At 40.0% G+C, this 18,311-nt stretch overlaps 1 protein-coding gene across 1 annotated transcript; it reads right to left on the bottom strand.

Moving 5' to 3' along the window:
- Window positions 1-4,918: 4,918 nt before the first annotated feature.
- On the bottom strand, window positions 4,919-18,039 carry LOC114569413 (heparan sulfate glucosamine 3-O-sulfotransferase 6). The gene is made up of 2 exons (XM_028599214.1): window positions 17,585-18,039; window positions 4,919-6,644 (listed from the first exon to the last, which is right to left on the bottom strand). The coding sequence occupies exons 1-2, from the start codon at window positions 18,037-18,039 to the stop codon at window positions 6,026-6,028; spliced, it is 1,074 nt and encodes a 357-aa protein (XP_028455015.1). The 3' UTR covers window positions 4,919-6,025.
- Between the last annotated feature and the right edge of the window lie 272 nt (window positions 18,040-18,311).

Raw genomic sequence — 18,311 nt, 5'->3', positions numbered from 1 at the left:
TTAACGCTTTCAATGGAGAGGGGATTACATGGCGACCACAGTCTTCCGATTTAACACACACCAATGATGTCACCTGTGACATGAAATCAAGCCAGCTGGTAACTGTGCAACAGAGAGATCTGAGGGAATTCTCTAGTAAACAGAGTCAATTTTCTACCCCATCCTATCTAATACTGAGAAAAACATGGCGTAAAGATACATTTTTACATTGAGATATTTACACTGACATATCTCAACAACTATTAAATAGATTGGCACAAACTTTGGTACACATATTTATGGGTCCCAGATGATAAATCCTAATGACTTTGATGATCTGACATTTCTCACAATGATGGTTTACATTTGTGACTTTGAGTGACATGTCTCAACTACTAAGACGAATTGCCAAAAAATGTGCACATTTACGTCGCCCTCAGGATAAATTGTGATCACTTTGGTGATCCCCTGGCTTTTCATCTAGTGACATCATCAAGTCAAATTTTGGTTTGTCCAATACTTTATGAATATTTTAAAAATACTTGCAAAACTAATGACAACTCCCAATGCCCATTTTGAGCATGCTAGCATATTACACATGTAGGTGCACATATAGACCAAAAGGGACTGTACGATGATAAGACGGGATACATGAGTGGTTGAATATGATTCTGTCTTAGAGCTGGGCAATATATCAATATTATATCGATATCGTGATATGAGACTAGATATCGTCTTAGATTTTGAATATCGTAATATCGTAATATGGCATAAGTGTTGTCTTTTCCTAGTTTTAAAGGCTGCATTACAGTAAAGTGATGTCATTTTCTGAACTTATCAGACTGTTGTAACTGTTCTATTATTTGCCTTTACCCACTTAGTCATTATATCCACATTACTGATGATTATTTATCAAAAATCTCAGTGTGTAAATATTTTGTGAAAGCACCAACAGTCAACACTACAATATCGTTGCGGTATCAATATCGAGGTATTTGGTCAAAAATATCGTGATATTTGTTTTTCTCCATATCGCCCAACCCTAAGCTGTCTGTAGTAATATGTGACATATTACCACTGACATGTTCAAACATCTGTTAGTAGCCATCAGCTTAGCAGCAGTTTTAGTGCAGAAGTAGCCCATTTATCCTGCTGGAGGTTACCGGGTCAAATCTCTCAGGTTCACACGGAAAACAACCTGAATATGGGCTTGAACATGTATCCACGGTTTATAAAGATTCTGAAGGGAAGTACGAATTTGTACCTTTTTTCTTTCTTTTTCTCACAATAAAGCCCAGTTAAGTTAATCTTTATATAAAGAAACATGTAAAGAGAAACACACAACAGCATATTTTTGTCCATGAATTGCACAAATGCTAACTCATACTGTCCTTAGATGACAGAAAGTTAATTTTAAAAGATTTTGCACTGACCTTTTTTCGGTAGATTAAAGCACCAGCTCATGACATGAAATTTATGGCAAGAAGGTCCAACATGTGAAAATGATTTACAACTTGGCAGTGTGTGTGTTCAGAAAATGACCATTCGTGATGCCTCGCTTTGCGTGCTGCACTGTATGTCACTAGACAGTGATGTGGTGTGGCCATTCTTAGAAAGAAACCACCAACACACACAACCATTGGAAGGACTGAGTCAGACAGGATGGATATGACACATCGCATCAATAAGACACACACTCACATGGGCAGGAAATTGATTTCTATTTAGTTTTTGGAAAGACAGATGGGCTACTGCGTGTCTGCACTGTATGTTTAAGTTTACATCCTTGGATGTCAACCCTGTGCTTACAGTGAATACACCTTGAAGTTGTCCTTACCCCACTTTTAAAAAAAATCATTGACACGTCTTGACTGGTTCTTCTGCATGTAACAATTACAGTGCATGTAATTAATCAATGTCATACAATATGGACAAGTGGGTGGTTGGGAATTAATAACACCATGGAGCAAATCCAAAAACATTTTGTGATTTCTTTTTGCAAGTAAAACTTAAGGGCTGTAATTCATTCTTAGAATAATGAATGGGATCTTTGGCAAATGAAAAGAAACCATGCATGAAGGCCAGGTGCAAGCCTCTTTCATTCAGGATGATTGACTGCACGTAGTGTGTTAACATTTTGTTTGAAGATGCAGGTGGAAAGCAAAGTGGGTAGTGTGCCATGGAACATACTGTAGGTTTACCAACTAAACACAGCATTTCATTTAAGAATGCTTCTTCCATACAGTGTTTAAAGTTCCATACAAATAAGGATGTTTCCAGAAGAGTTGTATTTTGAATGTAAGAATGCAGTTTTAATTCGTAGTGTAAAAGGTTTCCACCCATTGGTATTTTGCTGACTAAGAAATATGCACTGAAATGTGTCCAGAAAAACATTGTTATAAAATCCTAAAAGTTCCTAATGCCAAAACCCTAAAAAACTTCCCCAATTTGAGTTGAGCTACCATGAACATTTGTAAATCTCTCTAACCCGAATTACTCTTGCATCAATTAAAGCTGGAGTCACCATTTTACAAGATGCTGTGAGGCCTAAACCACAGAGTAGAGAGAAAATCCCCGAGCATCTCTTCCCTGAATCGAAGGAGACTGCGGTATGGGGGAAAATGTGTGGAGTCCTCAGTATGAACCGTCTTCATTTGTGGCTCCTCAAAGGGAAACCGCTTTTACACTCTAATCCTACTTTTTATCTGTTGTGTAGCAATCATTCCCCCTTTCCTTCAACGCAGCTTTCAGAGTGGTTCATCCCTCCCTTGGGGTGTTCCTGATTAGTCTGCCATGTGCCCATTATTCCCAAACAAGAGTCACCGCACAAAATATATATCCCTCATCACGCCTAATCTCAAATGGTCACAGTGGCCAGTAACTCAATCCACATTGGGCTATTTTCACTCATGCAAACAAATCCACAATGGTTGGAATTGATGGCATGCATTAAATTGTATGCTCAAAATCCTTGGAAGCTGCATGCCAGCCAAAGCTAAACAAATTACTGTTCCCATGAGAAGGGAAGATTTGGAGTTTTATGGCCTTGTGATTTATTGGCCATGCATTTCAGTTGTTGTAAGCAATTGGAATTCAGCATATCCTGGATTTCAAACAAATTTTTGAGAAAAGTGTATTGTCTCTCTATCAGGATTTGGTGTATGTGTTGAGTCTGAAATCTCTTTATCGAATTTAAAGTATGTATTTAAAATATGTATTTTTGATTTTGGGGTGAATTGTCCCTTTAAATGGTTACATCCAAACTTCCCCTCAGTGTAAAAAGGAATCAACACTAAACCTTAAAGGATAAGTCATATCTACATGTTTTACTTAATGCCTACTTACTATTCTTCTTGAATCCTCAAATAAATTTGTAATGGAAAAGTAAGACATTTACTCATCTGCAGTGAGGAAGTCTGGAACTGTGACAGCACCGTACTCTGTTGAATCAAATCAAATCATGAATTTTGTGAATTGCCGTACACCTACAATATTGATGACAGAGTCATAAAACATGACTAAGTGCTGGTGGTCTCTACAGGGCAATCTGTACAAAGACAGACCAGAGGGAATACTGTAAGGCTTGTTTGCTTAGATCACAGAGTTGGATTAAGTTATGGTTAATTAGATATGCAGTAGCTCATTTTGATGAACACCAACGTACATCTTTACGTCTCGCTTTAACGGAACACATTCTCAATCTTTCCTACATTATACTCTTTAGTATATATATATATATAGTCTTTCTTCCTTCACCTCACTTGGATTTATCACATCATTCCCAGTGTTTTGTGACAACCGTAGATTATGCCGAATGTCCTGCTGATTTAATGAAACTTAACGTCTGGGCTAGTCCTGCAAACACTGACACTAACATCTTTCGCAGATGGCAGAATGGGAAATCAGTCCATTTTAATGCCTGCTGTTGGACTGGCACAGCGAAAATGCAGCTATCACTATGGCTGGTAATAAAAGTTGGCACAGATGAAGTGAGGCAAGCACATTAAAATTTTAGCAAGGCCCACTAAAAACTAATGCCAGACATATAAAACAGAGGGGGAAATGTGACAGAAATATTGACTAAAATTAGAGAAGGCAAGATGTATGGAAAGAGCGAAAGCAATGGGTGTATGTGCATGCAAACTTGCAGGTACAGTATACACTAGCACGCTAATGCAAGCAATAAAAGCTCCATGTTGATATTTTTGATTGAATATGTTTGGTTTAATCATTGAATGTGAGCACTGGTCAGGCATATTTCCATTCATTGTTACGAACAAACAAAAACATCTGCAGCTCAGTGTATTTTTCAGATCTTAAGTGGGTTCCTTTTTTTTTTGGTTGTTCCATCCAACAGATGTTTTTTTTCTTCTTCTTCCATACAGGATAGTGTATACGTTAAAAGAGAAGGGCTTTGCTGCTAATTCTTAACCCAGAGAGGAAGGACGGGGGCTTTCTGAGTGAACTGACATCTTTCATAATTAAAGGCCTCAGCAGCTCACTGGCCTCAGACTGTGCATGTGGTCTCACTGTGTGGAAGTGGCATAGGGAAAAGCAGTGTGAGAAAGAAAGAGAGGGAAGAGTGAGATTTTGGAGCTAAAGTTTGAAAGCATAAATAAAGAGAGAGAGAGACATTTTGGTCAATTAGATTTGACCACCGTCAATATAATACATCCATGGGCAGCACTAACAGGGTTACCATGGAAGAACTGACCATTCGCTAAGCCCGCCCCCTTTAGTTAATGTTGCTATGCCTGTCAAGCGTTACGTGGATTAGAATAGGCATAGGTTTCATTTACATTTATTGGATTAGGTTTACTTTTTGAGGGCCAAATATATATCATTATTCTAGCAGTCTTTATAGAAACATCCTCAGTTTGCTTGATAACTTTACAGTAACACATGAAATGAAAAAAGACGAAACATTGTACTCGGGATGTCATGTCAGATACAGCTTTACTTCACAACACAAAGCATCAGAATTACAGTTTTAAACACACCACTGTGCTTTGTGTACCTTACATATGGAGTTTTAAATAGTTGAAAACAATCACAGCTCAAAACAGTAATTTATTTAAGTGAGTAACAGTGGATATGGTTAGTACTGTTCAAGGCAATTAAAATATGTGTGGCTTTGAGAGGAGAAATATCTACAAATGCCTACAAATGGAAAGTGTGTATGTGTGGTTTCTGATCATTGTAACACATTTAATATTAACAGATGAGGTATCATTGGTATATCAACTGCAATGTACAGAGAAATACCCTGCAACATCAAACTAAGATATGTAGCATTTCAAAGGACATTTGGAAACAGAAAATGTAATGAAAACATTATGCAGTCAAAGTAACACTGCTAATAATTAAAAAGTGGAGTATGACATTTTTTCCAATGTCCTGTCAATGAAAACATAATTCAGTTTTATGTCTTGCCTTGTGGTGTAATAAATACATTTCTTTCATAAAATAAATCTGTAACTGTTGTATTTCAAATCAACAGAAACTATAAATATCAGCTTATTTTATAAACAAAAGTCAAAAATTATATTCAAAGGCAATGTTTTTTTCCATCCCTTTGGTATGTACTTTTCTTCTAACTTCCGCTTAACATTAATCTTTTAATGGTTTAATAAATAAGCCATTAACCATGTGTGTAACTTGCATATTGGCAGCACTGTGTTCATGTCGGCTTCTATTCTACATAAAAAAAGTAACAGTTCATGTGCTGCATGTCATGTTGAGTCTATACTGAGGCAGAAGTTGGTGGACTTAGTATTCCTTTACCCAGTACCTGAGAACGTTAGTCCTGTGGAGCATTAAACAGCAAAACTGGGTGTGGCCAGGTTGGCTCAGTGGGTAGAGCAGGTGCATGTATACTGAAAGGTTTATACCTTGATGCAGAGGTCCTGGGTTCAAATCTGACCTGTGACAATTTCCTGCATGTCTTCCCCCTTTCTCACCTAGCTGTCCTGTCAAACATTAAAGGTGGAAAAGGCCAAAAAAAAAACATCTCTTTTTATCTGGGCTATGACAGGAATCTCCCCTATTAGTCCCAGCCAAAGTCTTGTCCACTCATCTGGTAGAAACGGTGGTTGAAGGGCCTGTAGAAGTCTCTGAGCCTCTGTAGGATCTCGGATGGGATTTGGGGATGGGGTCTGCCCTTAGACTTACCAAGGCAGCGAGGTCTGCTGCTCCCTTCTGGCTTCTTCAAGCAGGGAAAACCTTTGGTCTGGTTGAAGTAGAAGTGTTTGTCTGAAACAACCCTTTTCAGACCCAGGAAGTCCTGAACTCGGCCCATCTCCCCTGCCGGATCAGACACCAGCCGCTCACCGCTAACAAACAGAAAATGAGACAAGGGGAAGTACTGAAGCCAGTTCTCCAGATGTTTGGCGTAGAGGCCGATGCGCACAGCGCTCCACGTGGTGTCAATCACACCTGTGGTGGAGTTTTTTAAAGCCAGGCTCTGGAAGGATGGAAGGCCTGGGTTCTTGGACAGTGTCTGGGTGTAGTCAGATACAGCCCGCGTCACAGGATCCCTGACCACAACAATGAGCTTGGTTTGGCAGTTCATAATGCAGACACGGCTAGGAGCCTCCTTTGTGACAAAGTAGCTGGGGGTCTTCTCCATGGTGATCTGGCCATCCAGCGTCCGAGGCATTAGGTTCCTAAATGAAAAAAAGAAACTTGTCAGAATTCTGATTCATCTCTCAGAGCCATTAATGATGGAGACTGTTTCACTCTGTAATATATCCAGCTGATGTGTCACAATTTGAAAGCTTGATTAGTTGTGCTCTTCCTATAGGTGAGACACTTTCTATAAACCCCTAGGGGTTTTCTTAATCTCACCTGCACAATCTTTATTTTTTATTATTTAACTTTTTTGTGTTATTGTGCAACATAAACAAATAAAAAACAAATAGGCAGTGGAACAAGCTGTAAACACAACACTGACATTTTACCATGGCCATATATAGTCGATTTGGCTAACGTGCTAGCAGATACAGAGTAGGGCTGCAACTAACTAATTATTTTAATAATCGATTAATCTGTCGATTATTTTTTCGATTAATCAATGAATCGGATAAAAAAAAAGCATTAATTTACATAAACTCAATACATACATACTTATTGTTTTAGTTAATAGTTGTGTAAAGGTAAGTAACCCAAATAGCAGATACAGACAAGATACACAGACAGAAAGAAAGACAGACAGACAGACAAACAGACAGACACACACACACACACACACACACACACACTTATTCATTAAATTATTACCATCATTGTAGTAAGTGCAAGTTAAGTTCGTTTATACACCACACACTATTATATTTGTCAACAATAACTGATATGGGACAAAGCACATAATATACATAACAGATTGAAAATTAATGGGCCAAAAAAGGCGAGTGAATAAAACCGTGTCTTTAGTCTTGCAAAGTATACCACCCCTGCTTTATTACTGTTATTACCGAGCTAACGCTAGCTTGTCATGCTAGTCAGCTGGATAACGAGTAAACAGCAGCACCAGAAGAGCTACTGGAGGGACGGTACGTTCCTCACTTCAGAACGGAACAGAAGTAGGATAGTGTAGTGACTTTACCCTGCTGTTGAACTCCCTTCCTCCTCATCAGGGACTCAACAGGTTTACGTTTTAGGTGCTGACTCATCACCGTGGTGCGCCCATGCCATGCCGTGTCGCTTTTGTTTATCTTGAAATTAACACGTTTTTGATTTATTTAGTGTGAAATGCTCCCACACCTTGGATGACTTAGTCCACCTGATAAATGTAAATCCAATGTTAACTCTCCTTTTAGCTCTGTTCATGGTTCACCAACTCCTAGGAGGAAACATTGGGCTCTCCAGCTGCTGAATGCTCCACAATGTTCACCGGCCTGTTGTTTACATGTCTGTCTGCTGTTGGGTGCTGGGCAGGTAGTGTACAGTTGGTTTATCAGGGCTCTTTCTTTGAAAACAGTTGCATTCTACACCTAGATACATTGCTAATCACAGCAGTGAGAGTTAACCAAAAGATTAAAGTTGTGGGACGTAAAACCAAAACAATGAGCTAAAAGACACTAAAACACTCTGTGGAGCTGAAGGAAACGCACAGTTGGGTGATAATTCTCTGTGGGCCCATCACTAAGAGTAACAACCCCTTTCACATCATACATACATTTGACCAGTTGTTGATATATAAATATTGCTTCATGCAGCTTTAAAAACAGAGTGCCAGTTGCATTATCGCTTTACATTTTGTGAAATCACACCATTAGTATGCCAATTTAATCACATGTCGGGGTAGAAACTGATAAAGCTAAAGGAACATCAAAGGGATAACGTAAACACATTATATACGCTAAACATTAAAGCAGCCCAAAATCTGTGTGATTAAAGGTCCATACACTGTGTTTATGAACCAGAGCCGCAGACAGCCCATCTGTTGGAGCCTCACTGTAAGGCCTGCACAACAGGACCATCCACTCACTATGGGCCTGATGAGTCAAAACCACAAAGCCTCAAGAACCACTTAACAGCAATTTCCTACAGATTTCCAACCCCCTCCTTTCTTCCTGCAAGAGCATAGTGCCCCCCCACCACCACCACCACTACCCTCACCTCTACTACGAGTTCCTACAAGGACTCAAACAGACCAAACAGACCAAAGTCAGGAAGTGCAAACAGGATGGCAAGCTGCTGAGCTCAGCTAGTGTGTTATACATATGGCTACAATGAGGAGAGATGCTGTGTAGAATACGGCGGTGAAAAGGCATCAGTTGAATGATGTGCTACTATATTTCCGAAATACATTTTGCATTTTAATCCAATGTATATTAATTTGTAATCTAAACCAATGACCGCAAATCTACTGATATATCTTACATTGTATGTCTAAACTTCAAGCACTAACTGTGCACATCTGCTGTCCTACACACTTTCAGCACTATCTGGCAAACAGGCATTGTGGGTAACATGGTATGCGACAGGCATTTGTTCGTGTGTCCACATTGTGGTGGATTTGGATTTCAGAGACAAATTGTTTTGCATGACAGACAGATGATGATCAATTTTTTAAACAGCAAATGAATTGCCTGTAGTTCATTTACTCAACACATCTTATTTGTTACTGGAAACAGAGAGTTCCATGTGGCTTACTATAACATAAACAAGTAATGGAGCCTGTGTGCTTTATTTGTTTCAGATTGGAAGTCTGCAAAAAGTCCAAATGTCAATGACAAGAAAGAAATTGCACTGATGGACATCCAAGGGGAAATTTATTTCAATTTTGGCAGTTGCTCTAGTAAGATTGAAAAGCTAACTGTAGTATTCATAATGTAATAGTCCATTAGACCCAGTGTTCGCTTTCAGATGCGGATACTAAAAAAATAACAATTGTCAGCCTTTAAGATGAAAAATCAACAGCAAAAGCGAACATTTTGAATCAATTTGATTCAGTTAAAAAAACACACTCTTGTTTGCCATGTAGGAAGATTGAATGTACCTCTTGAGTGCCATATGCCAAAATTATTAATATTTTTTAATGTTCCAGCAGAGAGAATGAAATGGGGCAAACCCTCAATGTGTGAGTAAAAAGGTGCGGTTGAAACTGACCCTCCAGTAGTTTTAAAGTACACAAGGCAGTGATTGACTGGGGTTAGGAGCAGCAGTCAGAGAGCAAAGAACAGGTTGCACTGACTTCACTCTTGCTCTGAGGTCAAAACGCAGCACAGTGACCCCTTAACAAGCAGCACTCTGCTGTGCATCAGTCGTTACATTCAGCAAACCCACATAATGTTATTTCAAATTGTAGTGGAGCTCTCAAAGGAAAACTTTGACATTTTGGGAAACACGTTGATGAGAGTTAGATGAGAAAATTGATACCACTCTCATGTCTGTATCTACTGCCAGCAGCCAGTACCAAAGGTTACAAAATTCATCTCTAAAGCTTACTAATTAACACATTGTATTTGATTTGTTTAGTCTGTACAAAAACAGAAGTATAAAAGCAACATGTTGTGGTTTAAGGGGGTAGGGGGGTTATGTGCCGGACTATTTCTTGGCCCGGTGTAGTTATTTTCTGTGCCCCATAAAAAATAAAACATGTTGTTTTTTAAACTTTGTTTTTTTAAGGATTAAACAAAAGAAGACATATTGATATTTGTTAGGCTAAGCACTTCTCCCTGTTTCCATTGCTGCACATGACATAAAGAATATAAAGAAGTCATAAAAACAAGGAGTCTTACGAATATATCAATCAAACACATCAAAGAACTTTAATGAAGAGCTGGAACAAGGTCATACACAATACAAATATAATACTGTCAGACAGTGTAGAAGATGAAAAAGAGCTACTTAAAGCTACTTAAGGGAAAATAAAAGGTATAACTGTATGTTTTACATTTAGTGTGCTGCAACTATGAAGAAACCTCTGTAAATATGACAAAGTATTTGTTGTCACATGGAGAGTCCATGACCATAAGTGTGAGGAAGGAAAAAAACATTCTTGTTCCTGTGTAAGTTTCGAGTTTCCCCCTTTACTTAAAGTTAAGCCATTTCAAGCCACCCCTATCAAATGATCCCCATAATAAAAGACCATTAATTGATTATTATCCAACTACAAGAGCTGCAAATGGCCTGTCGCTGCCTTTCTGTCCCCTGTTTATCTGTGTCTAATCAATACGTCTGTCTCTATATAACAGATTGTTCACTGTGTGCATGCGCTGTGTGTGTGTGTGTGTGTGTGTGTGTGTGTGTGCGTGAGTGCGTTTGTGCACATACACAAATGTAAATGCAGAGGTGTCAGTGTTTACTGATGAGAAAATGAGTGTTCGTCTCCCTCTCTGTCCTCTCCTCTCTCATCCATACTCCTCTCGATTTGTCCTTCACTCCTTCACATAAGTGTCACTTCAGTAATTGACCATAAGTTGTCTTTCCATACTCATGAATAGTTAATAGTTAATGAATTGTGGCTCCCCCCCACCCCACCCCCTCCCTCTCTGGATCCCTATCTCCCTCATCACAATCTGTCTCATTATCAGAGAATCAATAATAGCCATTTTCTATCATAAATCTGCTCCTGTATGGGGTGCCAGGAGATACTGTAAACAGATCAGGGATGATTAATATACTGTCAATTTCCCATGCATGTAAACCTATTGTTATGTTATTTATGTAGCGCTTTCGTTTGACTTAAGGAAACATGTAGTTTAGTCTACTTTTGTGCAAAGAGAGTAATTCAGAGAATGAAGATGTTTTCCATTTAACCCAGCATTGGAAAGCCTTGCTGACTAGCCACATTAGTCTGGAACTCCCTGCTGCTTAAAGGATGTAGCACTTTTTCTCCCTTAAGTGCTACACCGCTGATTACACTACTGATATGTTCTAGGCAGTCTGGATCAGAAGATTAAATACTAACCCTGGCAACAAGGATGTGGCCAAGATACTTCCTGCCCCCGAGATTATGGGTTCTCCCGTTGGGGGTGCTGCAGCTTCATCCCCCTGTAGCGCCCTAATAAAAGGCATTCTGCACAGAAAGTAAAGCTGACTGTTGACAAAAATGATCCCAAAAATCCAATTAGCATGCCATTTTCTAACAACAAAAACAGATCTAAACTTCCATGGGTTATTATATTTATTTACTGGATCATACTGAATGCTAAACACTGACTTGCTGAAAGAGACTCTATGGCCAACGCTTTCAGAGCTAAAACCCAATTAACGAGGCAGTGGAAAATTAAGGCCGTAAAAAATAAGAGGGGGGCTCACAACAAACTGAAGGAAAACGTTTCCCAGCATTGCTGCTGTGCTCAGAGGGTGACAGAAGGAGCCTCAGGGCCATGTACGGCCGGTCAGGCTGACAGGATGAGTGTGGGAACCTCGATCTACGCCTTCATGCCTGGATGAAACATATGCTGCTAATCTACTCTCCAAAATACAACAAAGCAGTTCAACAAGCAGCAAATATAGCAGTTAAAAGAATTTTTTGACATTTTGGGAAATGCGCTTATTTGTTTTCTTGCCAGGAGTTAGATGAGAAGGTACCAATCTCTAAAATGAGAGCGCTATCGATCTATTCATCTAACACTAGAAAGTTAATAATTGTACTGTATTTCCCCAAATGCCAAACCATTGCTTAAGTATAACCTGGGTGCACTGCAGTGACAAAGCAATAAGGTTCACTATATGCCAACGTCAACACGCTACTGACGCACGCTACTGTCGATGTGATACAACCCAAGACCCTGCACACACACTAAAGGAGTCATGATTGTCTGTGGGATACTAAGGGCGACTGCCGCCATGCTGTCTACGTGTTCTTTGTCTAAAGAGAAACCTGAGTAAGGAACGAGGCCTCAAACTATAATAGACGCCAAAGTCGGAAAGAATATAAATTAACATATAAAAACCATACGTAGCCTGAGGACGGGCTTGACACTGAGCAACAACACTATAAACATGCGCCATCACCTCTCTCCATAGACAGAGAGAGGAAGTGGATGGTTAGATCTCTCTGGGAAACTACATAACTGGCAGAAAGACTGTTGCCACCCACAGATTTAAATACATTGTTATCAGATGGTCTATTTCCTTATGAATAATGATGCACTATTGAGGGAAAGGAGGGTTTTCTCGACAGCAGGTTAGCTGTAGTGCTATTACTCCCACAGAGACTACAGTGTTGTACATTTTCATCTTTGGCGATTTACAGTAGGATACCATTGTAATGAATTTGAATATCTATGTGTGTAGGAAGGTGGATGGGTAGGGGGTAAAATCATGCATACAGTGTGTGTATGTGTGTGTGTGTGTGTGTGTGTGTGGGCTTTTCTGTAAAGAAATTAAATATGTGTTGTTGGTCAAGGGCTAATTAGTGACTGCATGGCGTATGAGCGTTCAATCATAATTAAGAGACTCAACGGGATGTCAAATCTGTGCCGATTAGTGATGGATGGGTATTGTTTGAAAATGTTCTAATATCTGCGTCAATACCAAACAATACTTTTTTTTATTGTTTTGAGTAAAAAATGTTTTTTCTACAAAAGCTTTTTTTCTGTTTAACAAAATAAGTCGGTCCACCTTTTTGGTTGAGACAGAATATCTCAACAACGCCCACTTTTCTAGAAATAGCAGTGCAACTGAGCATGACTACCAAGCATCTGAAACATTTCATTCTGGCCAACTGACACAAAGTATTTTCTTCACTAGCTAAAACGGCACGACTGAAACATTTTACAGGCGCCCCACAATGCGCCTCAAATTATTATAATTCCCACCATATGGGGTGTGAGTGTGGGCCTTTTCAAACCTTATAACACCACCTAGACCCAACTCCAGCCAAACCCCACCACCATTAAAACACAGTACAACTCAACACTACAAAGACCACTTCCTGGTCTGTTACACCAATCAGCCGTGTTCAGCCTCTATCACTAATGGCCTCGGGGCTGGACACAGAATGAAGTGTCGGGAAAATCACCCTCGCTCTGGAAAACGTAGCCCCATGCGCATTAGAATGCACATTCACATTTTCAACTGTGAAATTATCTAGACTGAAATGGTAAGGGTTTGAATCTTTATTTTGAAAGAGCATCACCTTTCTCATCTAACAAAATTGATCCAACTAATTTGATGTATATTGACAAGAAGTAGATAAAAAATGACCTATACATTATCCCAAAGACCGGCATCGCATTTTACTTTCACCTGTTGTCGCCACTTCATATTTTTATGTACAAAACTCTGTCTTTTTAAAGACCATGTCATTTTCAGCAGTGCTGACATTTCTCCTTGCCCTTGTGCCACTGCCCTTTAACGATTTATACTACATTTTAATAGCAATCCTATCGGGCATGGCCTTTGGTGTCAAGACTGTAGGTCAGCCAATTGACAAGCTTTCAAAATATTGATGGAACTTGTGGACTAGTGCTTTTCCAGAAAATAAAAATGCAGACATGCATCTTTTTTATAAATTAAATATATAGAGACTGGTCATTCGTTTTCTAGGGTGCTATTTTAGATCCAACGCCGTGTAACTGCACAGTGTTTATCAAATAACAACTGCTTGTTCTGCTACAAGACAACAACAACAAATGTTGTCATGTTAACGTCATCAAGAAACTGAAGATACAACTTAAAAAAATGATCAATCTATGAGCTTGTCATTCGAGTCCATGTCATGGTGACGAAGCCATGACGATCACAACCATTGTGCCATGGAAAGCTGAGGTTTCTTAGTTTTCTGTGGTGGCTCTCAAGTCCCATATGAAACTTATCACTCCATGAAGTCCCCTTAAAGCCATAAAACAACACAGAAATTCATTAAATCTTTGCTTCATTCTGAAAGCACTATTTGTGGCTTTTTCATTCCTGTAATGGGCTCGTATGCACACATGCAAAGGACAGAAGGGGACGGAAAGACAGGCTGGGTGGAGTGGAAAGAGAGAGAGAAGACTGACTGGATCGCTCAAGATAAAAGCAATGGAAAACACACATGAATGAGGTCTAAGTCTGTCTCGCAGAAGACAATGCTGTTAGAACAACACGCACGGGAGGGAACTGCTGCGCCTGTGAAGTGTCTCCAGCATGGACATCGCCAATATCTGACAGCAATATATGACCGTGCATGACTCTCATCCATCTGCTAAAATCGCCTACAGTTTGTGCTTATTTCTCCATCCAAGACATGGGGAAACAGCATCGCAATGCACAAATTGTTATTAGATATGCTCATCTGAAATCATGTGTCTTTGGCAAAGGCTATTTTTGTATTACTTATTATGACTTGTCAACAAAATTATTAAAAATGTTCTGATTTGGATGCATTTGAATATGTATTTTATATTGATTATGGCTGAAATACAAGCATGCAAAAGTCATAAGCGTCTGAAAGGGAAAGTCAATAAAGCAATAAGACAATGTAGGTTAATTGGTGATTTACTAAGATTAAATTAATGATCCAGTAAAATATTTATACCCATATATATATACCGTAGAAATACGATCCTGTTGACCTGAGAGATGCAGATGAAGCGGGGAACATCAACAAGATAAAATGTCAAAGCTCAGGGTTGGCTTTTCAGAGCCGGTCATACACAGCAGGCACGAATCACTCACATGGGAGTGTGTGTGTGTGTGTGTGTGTGTGTGTGTGTGTGTGTGTGTGTGTGTGTGTGTGTGTGTGTGTGTGTGTGTGTGTGTGCAGTGTTAGCTTTCAGATGTGACAGTGAGTTGACCTGGTGTTCACTAACAGTCAGGAGGACTTGCTTGTTCCACATGGATAAGCTCTTGCTGTCACTGACACACACACAAACACACACACACACACACACACACAAACAGAAAACACAGCGCTGAGCTTGACGATTTCCTGAACTTTCTCTGGGTCACTGTTAGAGACAGCAAACAGATTTCCCCCAATTTCTGAGATTCAGTGACAACAAGGGATTCATCTTTCAGTAATTTCACATGCTGCTGTCACTATTGTTGTGTTGATCCCTACAACTCTTCTCCACCTCCTCAAGCTAGGTTTACTTCTATCCACAATAGAAAACAGCCAATATTAAAAATACCAGTAGTAGCTTAGTAGATTGCACCCATCAGAACTAATTTAACGGGACCTTCTGCCCTGCAGTCCACCTGCCTACCTGTCATATTACAAATCCATATACATTCCACTGAAAATATGGCATCATAACACAATAATATATTCCTCATGGAGTCTCTCCTTCTGCTTTGCTTTTGAAGATTGATATTACTGAAATGATTGCGTAATAGTTAGATTTGACAGAAAATAAACAAGAAAAGCAACTGTTTTGATAATCAATTTATCTTTAACTCATTTTTTAAAGCTAAAATGCCAAACATCTCAGGGGTTCCAGCTTCTCAAATTTAAGGATAAGCAGCTTTTCTTTGTCATATATGATAGAAAACTAAGTATCAGTGGGGTTTACGCTGTCAATTGAACACAACAAGAAATTGAATATGTCACCTTAAGCTCTAATTGTAAGGTGCAGCTTTGATTTCTACTTATCTTACAATAGACCATGTTGGTGTTGCTGTGTTACAGCACCAACAAAACTTCAGCATTAAAGCATAACAGTTTTACAGCACCAGTCAGGCTAATTTAAACACACAAAAACACACATAAAACATGCTCTGGAAACACCAGGTCCGCCACAGGTATTTCCACATAAACACATCCTCTACACTTAAAGAAGAGTAAGGAGAAGTAAAGCCAGACGAGAGAGGGGAAAAGAGAGAGAGAATGTGGTGAGAAGGTTGAATAAAAGGAGAAAGACGGATGGAATATAGCAGAGGAAAGTGCAAATGTGTAAATTAGGAGTAAAGGGAGCTAAATGCTAACCTGCGTGTGTGTGTGTGTGTGTGTGTGTGTGTGTGTGTGTGTGTGTGTGTGTGTGTGTGTGTGTGTGTGTGTGTGTGCGTGTGAGATGCATGTGTTTATGTGCAGTGAGAAAAACAGAGAGGAAGCTTAGCAGCATGCTAAAATTATCAGTGGTGAAAGTGTTTCCATGTGTCCTTATGTTCTCAGTTAAAGGGGGGGGTGAAAAAAATAAAACAAGAGAAGATTAAATCACACCTTAGAATTTCAAGTACCATCATGCTATCAAAGCGCTTGTTTATCAGTGCTCTTCATCCTGTGCAACGTGTGTCTCTCCTTACGGCACCTTCAATACTATGCTCGCAGGTCAAAAATAGTATTCTGACACTGGTGAAAAGTTTGAAGCAAAACTGGGATGTTCTCTGGGAGCTTGTAGAGCATCTGGAGATGATCCAGACCAGCTTCATCCAGACCTAAATCCTTCTTTACAGCCTTAACTACACCCAAATGATAGCTCTGGTCACCCCAAATCAGCTGCTGTCACTGCGACAGTAGCCGATGAACATTTTATGTGCAACATCATTGTGACATGCAGCCAGGCCAAACATGAATTCATTTGTATCAATCAGGTTTATATCCTTTATATGTGGAAAACATATGAGCGTGATTACTATACTGGTTGCATGACTTCCTTCTCTCACAGAACCACTCAGAACAAGGTGGAAGTGTTAATACAAGATGTCATGTTGAAGAGTATAAATGGTGTTTAGATGACTGTCAAGATGATGAACTGCTCCTCAGAGACCTTTTGATCTACAGTGCAGCATGCAGGGAGAATATTGGCTTATGGTGATCTGAATATATCATTGACAGGAGACATCAGCACTTCTGCACAGGTGACGCCACTGCTACTCATCTGACCCTTCATCCTGCCATACATCATCCTGCAGTGTCTGGGATGACATCCAAAGCTTTATTGTAAATATTTAAAAACGTATCATATTCCTATTGGGACTTAATGCACGTCTGAGGCACCCAATAGTGACTCTAGTAGTGTTTATCGCAGATTAATGTTCATATTTGGACAGTGCTCTATTGGCCCGTGGCCCCTTTATTTAGACCAATGCTAATAACTAGTTACATATTCATGAGAAGTGTAAAAAAACAAAAAACAAAAAACAAAAGTTCTTGCAATTCCCCCTAATTTGTCTGGAGAAATGGAGCTAAAAGGCAACTTGCATGTGTGTTTGTTCGTGTGTTTCCTACCTGTACCACTCCAGTCCTCTATCATAAAACCTGTCGAAGAAGTGAGGCTCCGCGCCGACCGCTCTTACGTCCGGGTGGATGCGGAGAAACTCCAGCAGGGCGCGGGTTCCTCCTTTCTTCACGCCGATTATAATCGCCTGCGGAAACCTTTTGGTCCCGAAAGTGTTGGACACAGGGATGCCGTTTTTCTGGGCGCTTTCCTTTGCGCTGTCCGACATGTGTTGAGGCAGCTGTCCAGGCGCGTCCACCTGTTCTGCGTCCGCGGAGGCTGTGCGGTTCCGGCGAGACGGCGCGTCTGGGAAGAGACGCGGCGATGATGGTCGCAGCTCGTCCAAAACGCGGCGATGATCGTCCAGAATGTCATAGTCTGAAGCTTGTTGGCTGTATAAACTTCTCGGAGCCGAATCGCAGAATCCGGTAAGGCAGTAGAAGAAGTAGGTGAAGATCAGGACCATGGTAAAAAACACCGAGACTTTGGAGAGCACCTTGCCAAAGTTGAACCTGACTCTGCATATACTACATCCCATGAGTTGATCTCCTGCTCGGTGCCAAAGGGCCAACACGGGGACAGCATGCTTCTTCTTCCTACATTGATTGGAGCTGATGCTGGTAAATTTGATGTCTCCAAACCTGTTGCGCAAAAGTGAGGCTTCACATGGAGAGCTTGAGTGGGATGGTGAATTCGTCAAAAATGATCCTCGTAATCTTTGTCTCTTTTTGTCAGAAA

The sequence above is a fragment of the Perca flavescens genome, chromosome 15 (genome assembly GCF_004354835.1).
Source record: "Perca flavescens isolate YP-PL-M2 chromosome 15, PFLA_1.0, whole genome shotgun sequence".
NCBI lineage: Eukaryota > Metazoa > Chordata > Actinopteri > Perciformes > Percidae > Perca > Perca flavescens.
The sequence above is the reverse complement of the archived record's forward strand: the minus strand, read 5'-3'. Positions and strand labels throughout refer to the sequence as shown.